A 25169-nucleotide genomic window follows, 5' to 3' on the forward strand; every position below is an offset into this window, starting at 1 on the left:
TGTCCTGTTGAAAAACAAATGATAGTGCCACTAAGAGCAAACCAGATGGGATGGCGTATCGCTGCAGAATGCTGTGGAAGCTATGCAGGTTAAGTGAGCCTTGAATTCTAAATAAATCAGACCGTGTCACCAGCAAAGCACTCCCACATCATAACACCTCCTCCTCCATGCTTTAAGGTGGGAAATACACATAAAGAGATCATCCGTTCACCCACAATGTGTCTCACAAAGACACGGCGGTTGGAACCAAAAATCTCCAATTTGGACTCCAGACCAAAGGACAAATTTCCACCGGTCTAATGTCCATTGCTCGTGTTTCTTGGCCAAAGCAAGTCACTTCTTCTTATTGTTGTTCTTTAGTAGTGGTTTCTTTGCAGCAATTCAACCATGAAGGCCTGGTTCACGCAGTCTCCTCTGAACAATTGATGTTGAAATGTGTCTGTTACCATTACTCTGTGAAGCATTTATTTGGGTTGCAATTTCTGAGGTTGGTAAATCTTATGAATATATCCTCTGAAGAAGAGGTAACTCTGGGTTTTCCATTCCTATAGCAGTCCTCATGAAAGCCAGTATCATCAGAGCGCTTGATGGTTTTTGCGACTGCACTTGAAGAAACTATAAAAGTTATTGAAATGTTGACTGTCGTTTCTCTTTGCTTATTTGAGCTGTTCTTGCCATAATATGGACTTGGTATTTTACCAAATCTTCTGTATACCACCCCTACATTGTGACAACACAGCTGAGGGTGGCTATTTGAAGAATCACAAATATAAAATAGATTGATTTGTTTAACACTTTTTTGGTTACTACATGATTCCATGTGTTATTTCGTAGTGTTTATGGCTTCACTATTACTTTACAATGTAGAAAATAGTTAAAATAAAATAAAAACCCTTGAACGAGTAGGTGTTTTAAAACTTTAGACCGGTATAGTGTGTCTGTCAGTGCCTCTTAAGCTCAGATTTATTGCCTGACCCCGACAGACATTTGAACTTCATTTCACATTTCAAACAGAGAAAGCCCAACCCAAACCCCCATCCACACAGATATAGATACCCTACTGTCCATGTGCAATCCGTCCCACATCTCACCTCTGAAGGCCCCCTGGGATTCCAATAGAACCCTCTGCATGCATGACCACACACAAACACACTTACTTGCACTGTGGAGCTGATCTCGGCAGCAAAGCCTCCGGTGATTGGAGCCTCGTGACTGATAAGCAGCCGTCCGGTCTTGGCCACCGACTGAAAAACACAACACACACAGTCTGATCAATACAGTGTGACACATCACCCATTGACAAAAATCCATGGTTACTGTAGACATAATGTCTCTCCTTAGCCTGCCTGTGGTGTCGAAGGCAAGCATGTGGCAGGCATTGAGACCAGCATTGTATTATGGTACCATGACAAATGTACAACGGGGTAGAGGGTGAACATGATTTGAGTACGCAAATACAGTTTGTAGCAACCTTTGTAACAACCTTTTTCCCCCGAGGGACCCCTATCTCACATTTGATACATTGTAGTACAGTTAGTTCAGTCAGCACATGAGTAACAATTCATCACACTATGAATAGCCCCCGGGGATAATAAATACGCAAACTCACATAAATCCCATTCTAACAGCATTTGTGTAGCATATGTGTGTGTGCGCACAAACGAGTGCAGTATTTTCCATAAGCGCTGGCCTTTGTCTAAATAGCTTCAGATAGTTAGCCAGCTACTTTTTCCACTTAATTAACTAGGCTTCTTTCATTTAAACGTTTCAATTCACTAGCCAGAAAAGTCTGTAAAGCCTTCTCCCAATAGAATTAACTAAATTCGCAAAAAAATAAATGTCCTCTCACTGTGAACTGCGTTTATTGTCAGCGAACTTGTGTAAATATTTGAATGAACATAACAAGATTCAACAACTGAGACATAAACTGAACACGTTCCACAGACATGTGACAGTATCTTGTGTGGCCACCAGCTGCATTAAGTAATGCAGTGCATCTCCTCCTCATGGACTGCACCAGATTTGCCAGTTCTTGCTGTGAAAATTTACCCCACTCTTCCACCAAGGCACCTGCAAGTTCCTGGACATTTCTGGGGGGAATGGCCCTAGCCCTCACCCTCCGAACCAACATATCCCTAACGTGCTCAATGGGATTGCGATCCGGGCTCGTCGCTGGCCATGGAAGAACACTGCCATTCCTGTCTTGCAGGAAATCACACACAGAACGAGCAGTATGGCTGGTGACATTGTCATGCTGGAAGGTCATGTCAGGATGAGCCTGCAGGAAGGGTACCACATGAGGGAGGAGGATGTCTACCCTGTAACACACAGCATTGAGATTGCCTGCAATGACAACAAGCTCAGTCCAATGACGCTGTGACACACCGCCCCCAGACCATGATAGAACCTCCACGTCCAAATAGATCCCACTCCAGAGTACAGGCCTCGGTGTAACGCTCATTCCTTCGACAATAAAAGCGAATCCGACCATCACCCCTGGTGAGACAAAACCGCGACTCGTCAGTGAAGAGCACTTTTTGCCATCCCCGTCTGGTCCAATGACGGTGGGTTTGTGCCCATAGGCAACGTTGTTGCCGGTGATGTCTGGTGAGGACCTGCCTTACAACAGGCCTTACAAGCCCTCAGTCCAGCATCTCTCAGCCTATTGCAAACAGTCTGAGCACTGATGGAGGGATTGTGTGTTCCCGGTGTAACTCGGCAGTTGTTGTTGCCATCCTTTACCTGTCCCACAGATGTGACATTCGGATGTACCAATCCTGTGCAGGTGTTGTTACACGTGGTCTGCCACTGTGAGTGCGATCAGCTGTCCGTCCTGTCTCCCTGTAGCGCTCTCTTAGGCATCTCACAGTACGGACATTGCAATTTATTGCCCTGGCCACATCTGCAGTCCTCGTGCCTCCTTGCAGCATGCCTAAGCATGCCACATACACACAGATGAGCAGGGACCCCGGGCATCTTTCTTTTGGTGTTTTTCAGAGTTAGAAGAAAAGGCCTCTTTAGTGTTCTAAGTTTTCATAACTGTGACCTTAATTGCCTACCGTCTGTAAAGAGGAGACTAGATTTAGTATTTGCCGGAGTAAATTAATTTGTAAGACTAGTTTTTCTGACTAGATTACTAATCTACCACCTTCCCTCAAAGTCCAACCCATAGTGATTGACAGGTCTGGAACCCTACCAACTCTGACTCACAAACATCCTGCCACCTCCCCTGACAATCCCACCCACAGTAATTGATTGACAAACAGTTAAAGGGACAGTTCACCTAAATTACAAAAAGACACATTGTTTCCTTATTTTATTTTCGTTTCACCTTTATTTAACCAGGTAGGCTAGTTGAGAACAAGAGTTACACATGGAATAAACAAACGTACAGTCAACAACACAATAGAAAAATCTGTGTACAGTGTGTGCAAATGAAGTAAAGAGATAAGGCAATAAATAGACCATAGTGGCAAAGTAATTACAATTTACACTGGAGTGATACTTATTTTCCACAATAATTTGCATATAAATTCATTAAAAATCCTACAAATGTGATTTTCTGGATTTTTCCCCTCATTTTGTCTGTCATAGTTGAAGTGTACCTATGATGAAAATTACAGGCCTCTCATCTTTTTAAGTGGGAGAACTTGCACAATTGGTGGCTGACTAAATACTTTTTTGCCCCACTGTATATATTTTTCAAGGAACAGAAACAGATCCTGGAACGAAAGTGATCCATACTGTTCCGGAACAGTATGGATCTGGTTGGAACAGTGGAACGGAACGAACAGTATGTTTGCACGGCCAGGCTTTGTGTGATATGGATGTTGGAGAGCAGTAGGATGTGTTCTTTTGAAATGTTATTGGGGTTTGACTTAGGCTGGTAGACAACGAGCTGGGTGACATGCTAAGAGAGCATGATGATCATGGAGATCTATTCTGCTGTTGTGATCTATTCTCTCAGGCTGTTCATCTGGCTTTACTGTGAACCCTACTTTAACAGCAGCAGCAGCAGCAGCAGCAGCAGGACAAAGAAGAGGTTGCGGAGGAGGAAGATGCAACAGACCACAACGTATAACTAACACAGTCTGATCTCATCCAAACCTCATCCGTCTCTCAACTCCATCTCTGCTCCGTCGTCTCCAAGTCTCCTAATCACGTCGCTCTATACTCAATAGATTATTTCCCTACTCTTGATTAGGAGACAAATAACAGTAGAGCAATTATACTTGACGTAAGTACAGTTAGCTACTCCATCAATCCGGTCTGTAAAAACCTGCTAGTGTTGTGTGGTAGTAATGGACTGATTCAGCTGAAGTGATTCTATTGGATCGTGCAGCCCTGAGCTGTGAGTGGAGAGAAATTCCTCCTCCGGTTTGGAATGAGAATATTGTTTCCACAGAGATGATGCACTATACAGACAAAGCCGTGATTCTCCCATTGCCCTATACAAGACGGTCTACTGCAGGCATGTGACACACTGCAACTAGAACAGACAGGAAAGCAAATTATCACCTGGCTCCTCCACCTTCTAAACCCACTTGGCAAGTGAAGTCCCAATGTATCACAACATGCCCGATCTGCAATACTGCAGCTTATATACAGGGTTATTTTTTAAACTTGGTGTGGGGACTCCTGAAAACATACTCAAAACATACCCGAGAAATACGCAACACATGGATATAGAAAAAAGACAAAAACATAGCTTAATTTGTTTACACCAAAAGGACCACAGATACAGTATCAGAACCAAAAGTGTTCTGGGCATCTCTGATGTTAAAGAGGTTGGTTGAGTGTTTGTTGACGTTGCTGAGGTCCCTGGTTTGGTTGCAACACACTGACTCGGTCAGAGACCACATACTAATATGGGGATCTCACCATGACAGTCTCCAGAGTCAACTTATTGGAAGAATGCCTGCTTTGACAGCCATGACATTTCTAGGTATGGACCTCCGGTTGGGAGTAGGACTGTCCGATCACTCAGGAATATATTTTTATACCATCCCTTTAAAATAAATTTCCATTAGATTTGTATCCCTGTCTACTGAGCATGAGTAACTGGCTTTAGATCTGGAAATTGGGAGAACAAGAGGGTAACGGTGAAAGAGGTAAAGCAGAGAGCAAAATCAGGCAAGGGGTGAAAGAGGGAACCAATATCATGCTGTGAAATGTTACAGAACATGACTCACAGGTAGAGTGAATAAGTCAGGCTACCACCCAATTCCCTGCAGCTAAATTGACCCCATTCCTCCTGCTTGTTGTCACACACACACACACACACACACGAGAGAGATTGTGTTTAAATAAGCATTGCACTTCACTATCTCAGCTAGTGCCAGGAGTGGAGCTGCACACCATACTCCAACACAAGCTTCAAATGCTTCTAACACAAAAAGGCAGCAGCGCTGTTATTTCAATTTCATGAGATAGTATTTCACACCCCGGGGGGCCTGGGAATCGAATGACCCATTTAGTAAATCACACTCCAAATGCCTTCTGGATTTCCGCAGTACTAGGTGGGACGGTGGTCTGGGAAAACTCTTCTCCAGACCATTTCCGGAGACCTTCTCCCTTACCTCACCTCGCTCATCAACTCATCCCTGACCGCTGGCTACGTCCCTTCCGTCTTCAAGAGAGCGAGAGTTGGACTGCCCGTTCCATGATCTCGCCATCACGGTTGACAACTCCATTGTGTCCTCCTCCCAGAGCGCTAAGAACCTTGGCGTGATCCTGGACAACACCCTGTCGTTCTCAACTAACATCAAGGCGGTGGCCCGTTCCTGTAGGTTCATGCTCTACAACATCCGCAGAGTACGACCCTGCCTCACACAGGAAGCGGCGCAGGTCCTAATCCAGGCACTTGTCATCTCCCGTCTGGATTACTGCAACTCGCTGTTGGCTGGGCTCCCTGCCTGTGCCATTAAACCCCTACAACTCATCCAGAACGCCGCAGCCCGTCTGGTGTTCAACCTTCCCAAGTTCTCTCACGTCACCCCGCTCCTCCGCTCTCTCCACTGGCTTCCAGTTGAAGCTCGCATCCGCTACAAGACCATGGTGCTTGCCTACGGAGCTGTGAGGGGAACGGCACCTCAGTACCTCCAGGCTCTGATCAGGCCCTACACCCAAACAAGGGCACTGCGTTCATCCACCTCTGGCCTGCTCGCCTCCCTACTACTGAGGAAGTACAGTTCCCGCTCAGCCCAGTCAAAACTGTTCGCTGCTCTGGCTCCCCAATGGTGGAACACACTCCCTCACGACGCCAGGACAGCGGAGTCAATCACCACCTTCCGGAGACACCTGAAACCCCACCTCTTTAAGGAATACCTAGGATAGGATAAAGTAATCCTTCTCACCCCCCTTAAAAGATTTAGATGCACTATTGTAAAGTGGCTGTTCCACTGGATGTCATAAGGTGAATGCACCAATTTGTAAGTCGCTCTGGATAAGAGCGTCTGCTAAATGACTTAAATGTAATGTAATGAAAGTCTCTCCCTAGGCCGACGAGTATTCTGATGTGTGATTGTGATTCCAGTGCATGCTGTGACATAAAGACAAGACAAAATGTAGCTATTGACGTCTGGAACACACCGCAGGGGTATTACTGAATTTAAAGCAGGGGTGCCCAAAATGTTGGACTATGTGGACTAAATAGGAACATGAGAACCAGGTGAGGCTTGGGCCAAAGAGTATGTGAGATCACACTCTTATTAATAGTCACAAAACATGTCATAAAATAAACAATATCGGATTCAAACTGAGGATTATTCCAGCTCGCAGATCGCTTGCCTCAAGTGCTAGATCATAACCAGCAATTTTCTGTTATGAAGAAACTTACATTTTATTGTGAGCTAGACTGTTTAAAGCTATAATCACTGCTTATACTTTTGGATAAAGATTTTGTGGGACAGACAACTAAAACGACGGTGAAGAAACGGCTTCATGTCCATCTAATCTCTACTTTTCTCTCAACCTCCAATACGTCCGTCTGTCTTCTTTCAGTCCGTCTACTTTCCTTCAACCCGTTTTCAGCATTCCGCCTCAGTCTTCCGCGTGTGTCTGTCCATCGGTCTCTCGCCTGTCGGTGCGTGTTTGTTTGTCGTTCTTCCTTCCGTCTCTTTTCTTCGTGTTCAATTTATCAGTTTTCCGTCTGCCTGTCTCACTCTCTCAGTGTCTGGCACACAGCGCTTTTAAAAAAGGGCAAATACCATGGTGGTTGCTGTCAGACCTCAGCTTATATTGCTAACCTCACTGGCACTGTCCTACACACTCATCTCAAATCACTGCCTCACCCAGGGGACAGGGATGGGCCAGACACTTTTCTTGGACACACAATCTCTGACAGTGGTGTACTCATTTACTCAAAACATAGTAATTGAGGTCGGACCTTTAACCCTGACTCTTCCGAGGAGCCAGTGACCCTTTCTCAGAAGCACACTACCGATATATTTCACTCATCAAAACCAATCATAGTGGTGAACATGGTCCCAATGTCGTAATGTCAATTTGCCTTATATAGACAGTGGTGGAGCAACAGCAGAGGGCCCAAATATGGGCAGTAGGATTTATGTGCATGAGAATTATACGCTTGGAGCAATGAGAGCACACAGACATACCATGAATCTCACTGTACACTCCAGCCAGACAAAGACAGGCATGCATACTGACAGGAGGCTTTTATTGGTACGATTCTACTCCGTGGACAGTGGCCTGATGAATCAGTGTGTGTGTGTGTGTGTGTGTGTGTGTGTGTGTGTGTGTGTGTGTGTGTGTGTGTGTGTGAGACAGAAGGAAAGGGGGATGAGGAGAGGAAGAGTGTGTGATCCGTGTAATCAAGACTCAAGTAGAGCTTTCGAAAAACCTCTGAAACGATGAGTACGGAGCTAGGAGGCTACGCGATAAATCTCTCCTCCGCCTCCGATATGAAAGAGTAAAGCATGAGAAGAGGAAGACCAGAAGGTAGAGGGGGAAATGTGGGGAAATTAAAATAAGAGGAAAGGAAGAGTGAAAGAGGAGAGGGAAAAGGAAGGGAAATCTGAGAGAAGCGATGAAAGGCAGAGGAGTGTAGAAGGTCGGCAGAGTTGGGTGGAAGGTAAGAACCCAGAGTCAGTCGGGTGGATGGGTGGAAAGCAGAAAGGAGGAGAGCACAGAGAGAGAATCAGAGTGGTGTATGGTGGGAGAGGTTAATGTCCTCTCTGGAAAATATGGAAGACTTAAAAGAAAGGGTTGAAAGGGAAGAGAGAAAAGGAAGGGAAGGCAGAAAGAGGGCAACAAAATAGAGCGTGAGAAAATAGAAATGGAGTCCTATTTCAATACGTGGGACAAAGGGGTTAATGTCCACTCTGGGTCTGTCGAGTCGCAGTCCCGGCGGTAGGGTGGCGACAGTGGTTACTGCACTTTACGGCTCATTGTGCTGCAGGGCTTTCATTAACCCGGGCCCGCTCGCCAAAGAGGGAATGTCATGTTTACAGGCGTTCCCATACACACCCAACATAACGAGCAGAGCTCAGCTTCACTCTACTCTGCCTTGGAGTCCCAGGCCATGCAGCCTGCGCTCCGGTCCCAACCACACTACCAGCAACCAACATGCAGCCAGCTAACCCAGTAGCACAGCCTTCAGGCTTGACCCACTCAGTCCAACTCTGCCTCCGGGCCACTGGATCCACTCATACGGACACGGTTCAAGGCTAAAATCCCTCAGTCGAACAGAAACTTGCCAGGAAATCAATTGAAGTTGAACCTCGACTGATTGACAGTTCTATTATCGCCCAAGACCTGCCAACATTGCAATTCTGATGGCAGTTCAATAGATTTTCCTGGCTGCTTTGAAAATCTTCAGAAGCCAATATTGATGTCTCCAGGAAAGCAGAATGAAAGAGACACAAAGTACAAACACAAACTGATCATGGACTCTCACTCTGTAGGACTGTGTGCAGTCAGAGAAGCGAACAAACACTGCGGTTGAGTGGTACAGAAGAAATCAATGTGTTTCATATTGGCAAGTCCAACAGAACAAGTTTTAAATGAGGAGAAACATTTTATAAAATGCACATGTGAGATCTAGCCTATACTTCACATGGCTAATTTGGTCCAACTCTTTCCAAGAAAAAAAAAACAAATAGCAGGGTTCACAAAAACAAAATCCAGCACACGCTACACACAAAAACATCCCGGGAGAGTCGCCAGAGCACCTGCAAGAAGAAGCTCCCAGCGTTTTCCCCAACCCTCCATTTCCACAGGGCACTACGTCAAAAACCCCGGGACAGGAAGTGAAGACAGTGAACCCTGCCGCCAACGAGGAGTCGTGGCCCCGTTGGGCTTTGAGTCGCCCTACCCACCCTGTAATCGCCGCCGCTGGGTCCTAATTCACACCGCCGCCTTGAGATCTCAATGACGAAATGGTCATGCCCTCAATGACAAAACATGCCATAAAGGCCCAATAAAACCAATTCAAATCAATTACACTACCTTTCTGCCCTTAAACCATACTGCCATCAACAACTCGGAGCGCAGACCACAGGACGAACAGGCGTGAGCAGTGGTCTGTAAATGTATGAAAGGGGGAGGTAAACTTGTGTCATATGATCTCGTTCTTTTTATTTGACCTTTATTTCACTAGGCAAGTCAGTTAAGAACAAATTCTTATTTTCAATGACGGCCTACCGAGGAACAGTGGGTTAACAGCCTTGTTCAGGGCCACAATGACAGATTTTTACCTTGTCAGCTCGGGGATTTGATCTTGCAACCTTTCGGTTACTAGTCCAACGCTCTAACCACTAGGCTACCCTGCCGTTCTTTGTAGCCAATGTGAGTAAGACCTTGAAACAGGCTAACATACTCAAGGCTGCAGGGACAGACAGGTTACCAGGATGCGTGCTCAGAGCATGTGCTGACCAGCTGGCAAGTATCTTCAATAACATTTTCAAGATCTCTCGGACCCAGACTGTAAATACCTACATACTTCAAGCAAACCACCACAGTCTGTGTGCCTAAGAATGCCAAGGTAACCACCAACTACCACGCCATGGCACTCACATCTGTAGCCACCAAATGCTTTGAAAGGCTGGTCATTGCTGACATCAACACAGTCATCCCAGAAACCCCAGATGACGCAATCTCTACTCCCTGATGACCGCCCCACAGGTGGTGAAGGTAGGTAACACATCCGCCACACTGACCCGCAACACTTGGGCCCCTCGGGGGTGCTCAGTCACCTCCTGTACTCCCTGTTCACCCAAGACCGCGTGGGTACGCACAACATCAACACCATCATTAAGTTGGCCGATGACACGACGGTGGTAGGTCTGATCACTGACGACGATGAGACAGCCTATAGGGAGGAAGTCAGAGACCTGGCAGTGTGGTGCCAGGACAACAACCTCTCTCTCTCTCAATGTGGGCAAGACAAAGGAGATTATTGTTGTGGACTACAGGAAACGGAGGTCCGAACAGTGGAGCGGGTCGTTGCTTCAGATTCCTCGGTGTCCAGATCACTAAGTACCTATCATGGTCCAAACACACCAACAAAATCATGAAGAGTTAACAAAATCGTGCCTCTTCCCCTACATGAGGCTTAAAAGCTATATAGCTGCACCATTGAGAGCATCACTGCTTGGTATGGCAACTGCTCAGCATCTGACCACAAGGCCATGAACATTTTCCAAGACTTCAGCCACAGTCTAAATGACTATCAACCCGTAGCACTCACTTCTGTATTCATGAAGTGCTTTGAAAGGCTGGTAATGGCTCACATCAACACCATTATCCCAGAAACCCTATACCCACTCCAATTTGCATACCGCCCCAACAGATCCACAGATGTTGCTATATCTATTGCACTTCACACTGTCCTTTCCTACCAGGACAAAAAGGAACACCTACGTGAGAATTCTATTCATTGACGACAGCTCAGCATTCAACAACAGTTACCTCAAAGCTCATCACCAAGCTAAGGACCCTGGGACTAAACAGCTCCCTCTGCAACTGGATCCTAGACTTCCTGACAGGCCACCCCCGGGTGGTAAGGGTAGGTAACAACACACCTGCCACGCTGATCCTCAACCCAGGGGGCCCTCAGGGGTGCGTGCCCAGTCCCCTACTGTACTCCCTGTTCACCCATGACTGCATGGCCCAGCACGACTCCAACACCATCATTAAGTTTGTCGACCACACAACAGTGGTAGGGCTGATCACCAACAACGATGAGACAGCCTATAGGGAGGAGGTCAGAGACCTGGTAGTGTGATGATCAAGACATAGTTGAAGATTGTGGACTAGAGGAAAGGGAGGACCGAGCACGGCATCATTCTCGTTGACAGGGCTGTAGTGGAGCAGGTTGAGAGCTTCAAGTTCCTTGGTGTCCACATCACCAATTTACTATCATGGTCCAAACACTCCAAGACAGTCGTGAAGAAGGCACGACAAAGCCTATTCCCCATCAGGAAACGAAAAAGACTCCTGAACAGCTAATCAAATGGCTACCTGGACTATTTGCATTGTTCTCACCCACTTTATACACTGCTGTTACTCTCTGTTTATTATCTATGCATAGTCACTTTACCTCTACATACATACTACCTCGACTAACCTGGTCCCCCTGCACATTGACTCTGTACATAGCCTTCGCTACTTCGAATTTTATAGTTGCTCTTTAAGTAAATACTTTAAGTAACTATTCTTAAAACTGTATTTTTGGTTAAGTGCTTATAAGTAAGCACTTCACTCTAAGGTCTCTCTCTTTCTCTCTCAGCCCCTGCTGGTTATGCCAACTTATGAAAACAAAAACAGGGATAACACAGCAGTTGAGTGTTATGGGGAATTGATGGCTGATTATCGACTAGGCCTATTCTCCATCACTGTGTGTGTATGCGCATCTTTGCCAATGTCTGTGTGAATCTGTAAGGTGCCAATGGGTGTGCATCACTCACTTGTATACAGTAGGGTTGTCTCACAACACCAACACTGACTGTATGTCAACCCTGACCATAAGCTTCCTCAGTGGCCAGTTAGACCACTTTAGATTCAATGTGTACCACACATCCCTGAATCCCTCCAGGAAAAATAACCTCCAAAAGGATAAAGAGCTCCTTGTTCTCACCCTTCTTTAAATGCCTCTGTGTGGATTTAGCAAATGTAAGCCTGGCCTCCGCTAGAAGGTGACACAGAGAGGAATTCTAGAAATCTCCAGTGTCGAGGAATGTGGAACACGGGCTGGGCTGCAGCCTGGAAAGTCAATGGGGAAAGCAGTGTGAGTGAGTGAGTGATAGGAGGAAAAGGCGATGAGAGAGAGCCTGAATGAAGAGATGGAGATCAAGAGACACCATATTAAAATCTCAGTGTTGAAGCAAAGGCAGTAAAAATCTAATCAACAATGGGCTTAATAAATCCCTGTAGTCTGAAAAGCTCCTCACCAATCCACCACAGTGTTAGCCTCTGGTAGTGTCGGGTTACACACCATACTTTCACCAGGCAGCAGCGAGCGATAGAGCGGGGGGGTGGAGCTACCACCAAAAAACAACCATGAGTCATTTTCCACTGATATAACCGCCGAAACATCACCACAGTAAGGACACATGACAAGGTTATGACATACTGGCCAATAAGCACGCAACCCCACTGGGCCAGACCAGAGTACTGTGTTAATATTGTAATTACAGACATCGGCTACAACAATAAATATGTAGGAGCCAGCCCCAAAACCACTGGGCTCTTTCTTCGTGAGACATTTTCTCCAGGGATTGTTTCCGGTGCCTTTCGGCCTACAGCGGACAAAATATATTATTGAGTAAGTGCGACCCATGAAGCAGACACAGGCTCTATCCTTGAAAAAAAAAAAAAAAAAAAAAAAACACTTGAATGAGTAGGTGTCCAAACTTTTGACTGGTACTGTGTGTGTGTGTGTAACACTGCTTGCACCCGGCCAGTCGACTGTAATAACCGCAGGCTTGTGAGTATTCTGAACTCAGACTGAGGTGCTTGCTGAGGACATCTACAGTGCATTCAGAAAGTATATTTACCCTTTTACATATTCCATATTTTGTTGTGTTACAGCCTGAATTTAAAATATATGAAATATTGGTTTCTCAACCATCTACACACAATACCCCATAATGACAAAGTGAAAACATGTTTTTAGAAATGTTTGAAAATACAGAAATATAATTTATATGGATGCACGATATATATATTTGTTTAAATCGGTGAACATATCAGAATCGGTCGATATTAGCTAAAAATGCCAACATTGGTATCAGCTAGTTTGACGCCAATGTTAAAACTGATGTCAAAGCTACCGTGCGTACCTATAGAACGTAGGTACTTTACGCCACGTAACGTGCAAAACAAGCATTCCTAAACTAGCCCACATAATGTCTGCTGTGTGGAACGAGCAGTCAACAAGTGAGCAGTCCATTTGAAAAACAACATTTCAGCGAGACAACTCAAAGGCGAAATCCGTTAAAGCCAAGATAATGGAAATCATTGCCCTTGACAATCAACCGTTCTGTCGTGGGTGATGTTGCAATAGTGTCACTGCTATTAGCTTCACGACACACATACTACTAGACAACCATTCTCAGGTCTTGCCATAGATTTCCAAGTAGATTTAAGTCAAAACTGTAACTCGGCCACTCAGGAACATTCACTGTATTTTTCTGTGTAGATTTTGCCTTGTGTTTTAGGTTATTGTCCTGTTGAAAGGGAAGTTCAGACTGAACCAGATTTTCTTCTAGGACTTTGCCTGTGCTTAGCTCCATTCTGTTTATTTTTTTCTCATGAAAAATTCCCCAGGCCTTAACGATCACAGGCAGACCGATAACATGATCCAGCCACCAATATGCTTAAACATATGGAGAGTGGTATTCAGTAATGTGCTGTATTGGATTTGTCCCAAACCCAGCACTTTGTGTTCAGGACAAAAAGTGAATAGCTTTGCCAATATTACTTAAGTGCCTTGTTGCAAACAGGATGCATGTTTTGGAATATATTTATTTCTGTACACACTTCTTTTCACTTTGTCAATTAGGTTACTATTGTGGAGTAACTACAATGTTGTTGATCCATCCTCAATTTTCCCCTCACATCCATTAAACTATGTAATTGAAATCCCTGAGCAGCTTCCTTCCTCTCAGCGAACTGAGTTAGGAAGGACGCCTGTATCTTTGTAGTGACTGGGTCTATTGATACACCATCCAAAGTGTAATTAATAACATCCCCATGCTCAAAGGGATATTCAATGTCTGCTTTTAAAGTTTGTACCCATCTACCAATAGGTGTCCGTCTTTGTGAGGCATTGGAAAACCTCCCTGTTCTTTGTGGTTGAATCTGTGTTTGAAATTCACTGCTCGACTGAGGGACCTTACAGATAATGGTATGTGTGGGGTACAGAGATGAGGTCGCCATTCAAAAATCATGTTAAAACACTATTACTGTACACAGAGTCCATACAACTTGTGACTTGCGCATATTTTTACTACTGAACTTATTTAGGTTGCCATAACAAAGGGTTTGAAAATTGATTGACTCAAGATATTTTAGCTTTTCATTCATTTGCAAAAAAGGTGTACTTTTACATTATGGGGTATTGTGTGTAGGCCCGTCACACCATAATAATTTAACCAATTTTAAATTCGGGCTGTAATGTGGAAAGTGTAAATGGGTGTGAATACGGTATTATTAAATATATTGATATAAGCCTATTAACTTGATCAAAGTGTCGAAACTGCAGTAGTCAACTGTGTGCGTCACGTGTAACAAAGCCCGTCGCAATTTAATCTATTTTAAATTCTAGCTGTAACAACAAAATGTGGAAAAAAGTAAACTGGTGTGAATTATTTCTGAACTCACTGGGTTCAGTAAAAGGTTAAGTATAGAACAGGGGGTAAAGTCTCGACCCCTTTCCAGAACCAGGAAATACCGGCTGTACCAGCCGTCCTGGATCCGACAAAGAAACCACACTGATTGCCCACACCTGCAGACGGGAGGATATTACCTGCCTCAAAACGGGCACCGAATCCTCGGGGACAGTTGAGGTGATGACCCTGCAGAAGCGTGTGGGGACGCGTAACAAATTGTAGCCTGTACCCCCAATCAAAGTTTAGTCGCGTACAAAGATTTGCAGATGTTATCGCAAAGGGGCAGAGAAATGCTTGTGTTTCTTGCTCCAACAGTGCATTAATACAATACAATACACACAACATTCAAAAAGTTAAAAAGAAAGAAATCAGAATGAGCAATGTCTGAAATATAAATATATTCTACCCAGGCTGCCACCCCAAACCTTGTCATTGTAATATTGTTGTTGTGTTTATATTGCATATTTTAACATTGTATTTTATTAAGTGTTTTGCTAGTTCAGGATTTTACTATTTGATCATTATATATGATGTTATGATTGTAAATTGGTTAACAATTCAGTCTGACTGAGAAACCAATAAAACCTTCTACTACTAGAACTTACAGATATTCCAGAACATTCTCTATTGATCCCCCACCTACATCACTTATGGAGGAAGATTTTAACCCACTTAACCCCAAAAGACCCTACTTATATAGTCATTTCTGAAGAATATTTATTTTGTGTGATGAGTGATAGATGTACATTTGTCCTTCATTTTAGGTTCAAACCTGCACACTGAACACTTGTTTTAATATGGTGAAACTATTCCTTGTTAAAATATTTTTTCAAAAGAAACATTGATTAATAGTCAAATCATAGTGTGAAAGCAGGTGAGCTGGTTCTGCTCTTTTTGGGGATTTTCTGGGGTTTGGTGGTAGAAAACAGTGTAACCCATATAGATAAGTTGGCTAGGCACGTTTTAACAAGTAACCTTTTTGTTAAGCTTGCATTAAATTGCCCCTCCCTGTTGCACACAACATGCTTTCATTCCCTGTCACTTGGGGAGTTATGGCTGATTTAAGATGAAATCGTCAACCCTTTTTACAGTCAACCCGGTTACTTTAATTGGCACTTTTCTTAAATTTGAGCTCTTGAAATGGGAAAACATGATTTATGAAGTGGAATGTGCTCTTTATAGCAGAATATTAAAATTAGCTTAAATATATATATTTTTTACAGCCTTGCACTACCCAAAATGTGCACTTTGTTGGAACAACCCATAAATAAAGGATTAATAAAATATTTTAAGAACTCATTGAACTTCATTTACTGGAAAGTATAGTCTTCTGTTGGAGCAGGCTCGTCATAAATCTACTTTAATTGAAAAGTGATGTCCCTGACACAATACTGGGGCCATGTTCCATGTTTGTTATTGTTTGTTTGAAGTCATCTTTTTCGATGCATATGTAAACTAATGAGAGATGGGTTTCTGCCAGTGAGTGGAGAGTTGTTTAGACAAGTCAGCCTCCTTTAGCGCTCAACAACTTAACTCAAGCCTGCTGTGTCCCAGTCTCCCACTATGCAGTCTCTGTCTCGGCCATAAACACATGCTCCCACCGCCACCCTCGCAACCTTACGACAGTTCAATGAATTCATATATTAGTGCTCTGCGATGCCGTTTGCCAACTGACTCGCTTCGACACGTCCCTGTGGCCGCTCAAGGACCTGGTGTTTGGATGCAGTCCATGTTATGTTCATACCTGAACAGAATCACAAAAGAAACATGGTTCGGTCCCTGAGACCCCAATGGAACTGGGCAAGCAGTCAGACAGCAGTACAGCCGGCTTAAAATGAAATGGAACTCGCATTCTAAATCCAAAAAGGCTTTCAGGATCAGTTTTACGGTTCAACATATTTTGGGGGTATTTAAGGAGCTAACATCATTTCGCCAGTACTCATCCTGTACAAGCCAAGACCCCTTCTATCAAACGTGTACTTTTTAAGTAATGATAAAAGGGAAGCAGCACAGCCCTAAATCAACAGAACAAATTGAGGTTACTAAAATAGATCTGGTTCTACAGGTCCAGTGTCCACAAGGTTTCTCTTTGAACTTCTCTTCTAGAAAGAAGTATAACGCTAACTAGGGCTGGGCGATATGGCCAAAATCTCATATCCCGATATAGGTCATTTCATATCCCGACAACGATGCATAGCACATTTTCTGTAAATTCAATGAATAAATAGTTTACATAAAATGACTACATGTAAAGGACTATTTCTTAACACATTTTGAATTATACTCAACAAATAAATGGTACTTACTCATATTTGATTATTTCTCCTTTTACTTAGAACCTTTGCGCAAATGGTCAATTAAGCATGTGGCAAGATATAAAATATGGATGTATAAAATCTAAAAAGGTGAATAGAAAACACTTCAACTGTAGTTGCAAACATAAAATAAATATTTATTTAAGGGGCTTGCCTGTTTTGCATGTTGTTATTTTGGCATTAATACGTGTTACATATCAATTTGCATTTGGTACCTTCGGTCGAGTGTTCGCACCAACTCATGAAACCCGCGTTTCTGGACCGTGTCAAAACCCTGTCTTTGCAGATGTAAGTTGTAACGGCAGCTGTTTTCTCCTTCCGTCTTCATGATTCTTTGCCATATGATGTGCCGCGGGCAGAAGCCTCTTGCCACGTCTGAGTCGGGGGTCTGTTTTGAGCACTCGCCTGTACTTTTTTGAGTCTCATCCGTAGACTCTCTATGTACTGTTTCACATGATTCTTGCTTAGGTGATAAAAAAAACAAAAAAAAGAGGTCAGTGGTGTTTGAGCCTGATGTCTGGACTGGTCTGCGGCATATTTAGCAGGGGACGGTTTTCTGCTCCGTGTCAGACTTTCCATACCCAAACCACGTCCATGCAACCGAAGTAGCCCCTCTTTGTACGAGCTCCATGTCTCCGTGCTCTGTGTCACGTTCACCCTCTTCCACGTTTGTTTGTGTTGCAAATTTCCTTCCACATGCAAAGCGTTATCCAAACAAAGAAAAATATTGTCGTAAAGAGTGTGATTTGCGACAACAAAATAAACGATACAGCATAATACGTTTTTTTCTATTGTCACGCGATATATATATCGTCATTTTGCCCAGCCCTAGTGCTAACCTGAAGGAAATTCTGCCCATTGATGTTCTGATTAATTAAAGTTGAAAATAATAAATACAAAAGTATGTGGACACCCCTTCAAATTAGTGGATTTGGCTATTTCAGCCACACCTATGGTGACAGGTGTATAAAATCGAGCAAACAAGCATGCAATCTCCATAGACAAACATTGGCAGTAGAATGGCCTTACTGAAGAGAACAGTGACTTCCAACGTGGCACTGACATCGGATGCCATATTAACTCAGTTTGTCAAATTTCTGACCGGTCAACTGTTAGTGCTGTTGTTATTGTGAAGTGAAAAAGTTTAGGAGCAACAACGGCTCAGCAGCGAAGTGGTAGGCCACACAAGCTTAGAACGGGACTGCAGAGTGCTGAAGAGCGAGAAAATTGTCTGTCCTCGGTTGCAACACTCACGACTGAGTTCCGAACTGCCTCTGGAAGCAATGTCACCGCAATAACTGTTCAGCAGCAGCTGTTCAGCAACTGAGGATGGCTTTCACTTCAGCAGTAATAAATTCATGAACTTCTTTGAGGAAAAGGTAATGATTATTAGAAAGCAAATTACGGACTCCTCTTTAAATCTGCTTATTCCTTCAAAGCTCAGTTGTCCTGAGTCTGCACAACTCTGCCAGGACCTAGGATCAAGAGAGACGCTCAAGTGTTTTAGTACTATATCTCTTGACACAATGATGAAAATAATCATGGACTCTAAACCTTCAAGCTGAATCTGGACCCTATTCCAACTAAACTACTGAAAGAGCTGCTTCCTGTGCTTGGCCCTCCTATGTTGAACATAATAAATGGCTCTCTATCCACCGGATGTGTACCAAACTCACTAAAAGTGGCAGTAATAAAGCCTCTCTTGGAAAAGCCAAACCTTGACCCAGAAAATATATATTTTTAAACTATCGGCCTATATCAAATCTTCCATTCCTCTCAATTTTTTTTTAGAAAAGGCTGTTGAGCAGCAACTGAAGACAAACAGGAAGTTTCATTGTGGGGTATTTACTGAAAGATTGACTTATTAAGCAAAAAATACAAGGTCATGGCTTAGAAGTTTGAAACGCAGCGTGGAGGCTTCTTGTTTACCTCACCATCATAATATGGTTTCCTTCTAAACTGTCAAAAAAAATCAGTTGTACAAACATGATACAATGCAAATAGCCCGGGTAGCCATTTCATTACGTTCAGGAGTCTAATGGCTTGGGTGTAAAAGCTGTTGAGAAGCATTTTGGTCCTAGACTTGATGCTCCAGTACCGCTTAACATGCGGTAGCAGAGAGAACAGTCTATGACTGGGGTGGCTGGGGTCTTTGAAAAGTTTTAGGGCCTTCCTCTGACACCGCCTGGTAGAGAGGTCCTGGTTGACAGGAAGCTTGGCCCCAGTGATGTACTGGGCCGTTTGCACTACCCTCTGTAGTGCATTGCGGTCAGAGGCATTTCAGTTGCCGTACTAGGCAGAGATGCAACCAGTTAAGATGCTCTCGATGGTGCAGCTGTAGAAACGTTTGAGGATCTGAGGACCAATGGCAAATATTTTCAGGCTCCTGAGAGGGAATAGGCGTTGTAGTGTCCTCTTCACGACTGTCTTGGAGTATTTGGACCATTCTAGTTTGTTGGTGATGTGGACACAAAGGATCTTGAAGCTCTCAACCTGCTCCACTGCAGCCCCGTCGATGGAAATGGGGACGTGCTCGGTCCTCCTTTACCTGTAGTCCACAATAACCTCCTTTGTCTTGATTATGTTGAGGGATAGGTTGTTATTCTGGCATCACCCAGCCAGGTCTCTGACCGCCTCCCTATACGCTGTCTCGTCGTTGATCAGGCCTACCACTGTTGTGTCATCGGCAATTTTAATGATGGTGTTGGAGTTGTGGCTGGCTGTGGAGTCATGAGTGAACAGGGAGCACAGGAGGGGACTGAGCACGCACCCCTGAGGGGCCCCTGTGTTGAGGATCATTGTGGCAGATGTACTGCTACCTACCCTCACCACCTGGGGTCCAGGTTCTAGTTGCAGAGGGAGGTCTTTAGTTTAGTGGATAATGGTGTTAATGTGAGCCATGACCAGCCTTTCAAAGCACTTCATGGCTCCGGATGTGAGTGCAACAGGTCTGTAGTCATTTAGGCAGGTTACCTTAGTTCTCTTGGGCACACGGAATATGGTGGTCTGCTTGAAGCATGTTGGTTTTACAGACTCAATCAGGGACATGTTGAAAATGCCAGTGAAGACAACTGCCAGTTGGTCAGCACATGCCCGGAGCACACGTCCTGGTAATCCATCTGGCCCAGCGGCCTTGTGAATGTTGACCTGTTTAAAGGTCTTACTCACATCGGCTGCAGAGAGCGTGATCACACAGTCATCCTTAACAGCTGATGCTCTCATGCATGCATGGATGCCTGCCTCAGTGTTGCATGCCCGCACCTTGAAAGTGGCAGCTCTACCATTTAGCTCAGTGCGAATGTTCCCTGTAATCCATGGCTTCTGGTTGGGGTATGTACTTAAAGTCAATGTGGGGATGACATCCTCGATGCACTTATTGATAAAGCCAGTGACTGATGTGGTGTACTCCTCAAGTTTGCAATAAAGGCATTTCACTGTACTTTACATTTACATTTAAGTCATTTAGCAGACGCTCTTATCCAGAGCGACTTACAAATTACTTGTGCATGTGACGTTAAAAGCCCATTTTGAAAGACAACACAAGTAAAACAGTCAAAGTAAAAATGTATTCAAAAGTTTTTTTTAAAGTACTACTCAAAAACTACAATACCACTACACCCACAGCCATAGACTGAGGAAAAGCCTGTTACTTGTGACATTGTATCCAAAACACTCCATCTATCTTAAAAACAGTGTTTGAGGCCTCCCGGGTGGTGCAGTGGTTAAGGGCGCTGTACTGCAGCGCCAGCTGTGCCACCAGAGACTCTGGTTTCGCGCCCAGGCTCTGTCGCAACCGGCCGTGACCGGGAGGTCCGTGGGGCGACGCACAATTGGCCTAGCATCGTCCGGGTTAGGGAGGGCTTGGCCAGTAGGGATATTCTTGTCTCATCGCGCACCAGCGACTCCTGTGGCGGGCCGGGCACAGTGCACGCTAACCAAAGTTGCCAGGTGCACAGTGTTTCCTCTGACATATTGGTGCGGCTGGCTTCCGGGTTGGATGCGCGCTGTGTTAAGAAGCAGTACGGCTTGGTTGGGTTGTGTATCGGAGGACACATGACTTTCAACCTTCGTCTCTCCCGAGCCCGTACGGGAGTTGTAGCGATGAGATAAGATAGTAGCTACAAAACAATTGGATACCACGAAATTGGGGAGAAAAAGGGGTAATAAATTTTTTAAAAAAAAATTAAAGTTTTTGCATTTCGCATTGCTTCCATCCCAGTTCATGACAAACAAACAAAGTCTGAACACTCCGTTCCACTGCCGGTACAGTATATTTGCTAGATTTCTTTGAGTAAGACGGCACTTAGTGGGCCAGATTGGTAAGTCTTAGCAAGTGAACAAGCTCTAGAGCTCCCGATACAGTCAGAAACACAGTCTTGGAGAAAAGGCCACGCTGCCGATATTGCATCTATGTCCCTCCGTTCTCATACCATCACCTATTTCTCTCTCACTGGCACTGACGAGAGACAAATCTTAATTTAGCAGAGAGATCGGTGGGTGCAAACACACAGATCTAGTCCTTAGATTACTCTTGCCTCTTATGGGTTCAGCCAATGGGTTGCGTCACCTCGAAGGACTTTGAGTCAGTCTAACTGAAGGTATGACCTTTTCACGCCATCGTACCAAAAAGGGTAGGCCCATACTCATGTCACCAGTGGACCCATAGGCAGACAGACCTCTCCACTGTGCATTATTGATAACGTATACAAGTCTATGTGAGGGATGTGCTAAAATGTCAATTCTAGGCCGATACTGATTTAAGTGATATTTTCTTGGTCAGGATTTGGCCAAAAACCATACGAAGAGTCTTCCATTCACTGCTACAAATAAATCAACAGACAAATGGAATGACAGATGCTAACCCACTATGGATAATATACAGTTTCCGTAGTGACAATCACACCTTTCATATCCACGCCTTTAAGTACCCATGCAACCCTGGGGCTTTTAAAAAGAAAAAAATGTTCCACTCCCTGTGAACTTTGAATAAACGAATGAAACTGCCAGCCAGCACCTGCCCACCTGCCACCTGCCAACACATCTGTGTTACCATGGCAAGTGTTAGCCTTCAGTGTGAAGTGCCGACTGCCGGGAACACCAGCCCCACGGGTAACCAAGTTCAGCAAGCATGCCATGCCCACACCACTCACGCAGATAGGGAGAACATGTCACTGGCCGTTTCATGTTTACACATCCCTTTCTACTTGTCAAATAGGACACACCAGCAGCTATCTGTGGCAGTTGTGCTTGAATGTAGCAGAAGGATAGAGGACTTTCCTTCTTCATGTTGCAGAAAGTCAGAGTGGTCTGTTAAGCCTTTGCTCTCCTTTACTTTTTGCTCTGCTACAGTGGGTGTTCTGGCTTTTCTTTGGCAAAGTCGTACATATTTCTGGAGAGGAGGAAGGAGGAGAAGTGAGCACACACACATTTCCTGGGGTCATTAAGGGACAACATATGATGTGGCATGTGTGCTGAGGCTGGGGAAATGGGAACGGTGTGTTTTATGGGAGCAGATAGGACTTGCAGATTCCCAAACCAGAATGGACTTGCTGCCTGCGAGGAGGACAAACGCCAAACGAAGAAATATTGTGTGCGATGACAATAGCAATGTTGAGAGAGGGGAGAGTAAGCAAGTGAGGTCAAGAGAGGTAAAAGTAGTCAAGGGGATATCGATGACCAAGAGAAAGTTAACAGACCATGACCAAGTGTGTGGAGAGATGGGAGACAGGGAGATATCTAAAATAGCATTTTCCAGCCGTGACCTAAGGGTGTGAGATCAATCCCAGGTGAAATAAGCTAATCTTGACAGTTCATCGTGAAACAACGTATTTCATCAGTGCCATGGTGACCTTAAAATGAGCCTGAGAAGAAGTCTTTGAAACATCTTTAAACCCACTAACTGAAGGCAATGAGGACACAATAAAATGAAACATGACCTCTGCCGTCCCGGATACTAAAGGACAGTGCGTGAACCCTCCAGATGCCAACCACACGGATCTGGGTACAAAACGCCTTTACAAGTCTCACTGCAAAATCAAACAAACGTCAATTCACCGTGAATTGTCTCAAATTCATTTTATAGGGGACATGCGCGCATGGAGCTTGGAACCTCAAAGCATAAGCCCGAGTCACATCTTGATCACGTTAGCCAGTTTCTTTGCTTTGGAAAGACCCCGTCTGGAAGGGTATTGTGTGTCATGGGAGGTCGAAGCAGTCAAAATAGCTATTTTGGAGAGAGCTGAAGCTATGGGTGGAAAGTAATAAGAGATTCGTTGTAGGGAGAGGGCCTGAGCTCCTCAAGGTCTTCCAGGTCCAAGGCCTTTCGGCTGACGGGTCTGGTTTGTGAGGCATGAGAAGTGCCATCTCCAATCACTGCTAACTGATCCACCACTCTATTACTGACTGCACACCCTCAACAAACGGTTTCACACTGGCCAGATCGTAGTCTGACCAGGACTGGAAAATGCCTCTGAATCACTAACTAGGCACTAATATGAATCTGGACTAGTTTTGAATATTGACGAGGAGCCGTACGATGCGATAGAAATCTCTGATCAAAATTAGGTTGTACAAGAGCCAGCTCAAGAGCACTTAAGATGTAGGCCACTGAAAACAACAACAGACTGAAGGTCTGTCAAAGAGGATGATATGGGTTTTTATATAAATTACCACACTGGCTTTTGACCCAGGAGCAAGAGAGAGGGAGACTTTCCACATTATATCATTTGAGCATGGTGGTCTGGCAGGGCCAAACCAGCCATTTTGTTTATCCCTTAAATGAACGACTATTACATTTACTGGACTGCCGCAGACAGCGGCACAAAATACAGTTTTTCCCTCCATTTCTACAGCAATTTCTGTCTATTCCCTTTGTCAACAAGAGACTTGACTGTATATTTAGATCCCTGTGTCGCCGCCGGTTACCACCGGGGTGGATGGCTCCGGATGGAGGGAACAGGAAACCCAGAGCTATCGTGCTAATGATCACATGTACTAAGAGACACACGTCTATAAAGACCCACCGGGATCAAACAGATGAGAACTGATTGAACTGACTCATATGGACAATCTGGGCATGGATGTCCGCTGTTCAAAGACTGAGGAGAGATGCAGGAGCCGACAGTGACTCATAGATTTATATGAAGTCCTAATTGGACTCCCGTGTTCAGATGTGGGTCCATGGACCAACAAGCTGAGCGTGTGTGTACTCACTCACTCACGAGCCCATCAACCCATTTACTGCAAGACGATGTTAGCGCAGGTAGGTAATTCCTAAAAACGCTGGAGATCAAGCGAACAACCACTGAATTAAAAAATAGACTGAATTCTTTCTGACATGTACTTGAGGCCAAGAACAGCACTGACAGTTGAAATCAATGGATCGGAGAATAATACTATTTACTATCCTCTGATGGCGCCAATTGTGCCAGCGATTTCTCTTTCCTTATGTCAGCATATAGACTGGCACATAATGAATCATAGGAATTCTCAATGGAGTCGGAGAAAGCCAACTCAGATGGAACAGGATAAAGATTGGAGGTTACAATGCTCTGTGAGTTATTCCTCTGAGCAATCGTTTGATGAAATGTCACATCTCCCCTTTAGTAGCAAAAGATCTAAGGCTCTGAGGCCAGAGAGGGCTGTGTGACTTGGGTAATTCTGGCCACAGTCGTCCTCTGTAAATCCAAAATAGCTGGTGAGTCAGAGGGCTCGGCGGGAGGGTGAGTCAAGAGAAGGAAAGAAGAGGTTTGTGACAACTGTGCCGGCTGACCGGCCCTACATGTGTAGGACTAGTTTCAATAAAATGCAAAATGTAAATTCATGTGTAAATTCCTGAAATAGCTGCCTTGTGTGAATGACCCCGTGTCTGAAAAAGGCTCAGCATCAGCAGAAGTTCTAGCCACAGAGCCAGAGCAGGGAGCACCCAGGGCAGGCGGGCAGGGAGCACCCAGGGCAGGTGGGCAGGGAGCACCCAGGCCAGGGAGCACCCAGGGCAGGGAGG

General features: G+C 44.6%; 1 protein-coding gene across 2 annotated transcripts in view; it reads right to left on the reverse strand.

The window, feature by feature from the left end:
- Window positions 1-25169, reverse strand: part of LOC118367284 (2-oxoisovalerate dehydrogenase subunit beta, mitochondrial) — a 90536-nt gene that overhangs the window by 17184 nt on the left and 48183 nt on the right. For both annotated transcript variants that reach the window (XM_035750589.2, XM_052494077.1), the window contains exon 9: window positions 1158-1244. In XM_035750589.2, coding sequence (XP_035606482.1) covers window positions 1158-1244 — 87 coding nt within the window. The remainder of the gene's footprint in view (window positions 1-1157; window positions 1245-25169) is intronic.

Source organism: Oncorhynchus keta, chromosome 34, assembly GCF_023373465.1.
Source record: "Oncorhynchus keta strain PuntledgeMale-10-30-2019 chromosome 34, Oket_V2, whole genome shotgun sequence".
NCBI classification, from domain to species: domain Eukaryota; kingdom Metazoa; phylum Chordata; class Actinopteri; order Salmoniformes; family Salmonidae; genus Oncorhynchus; species Oncorhynchus keta.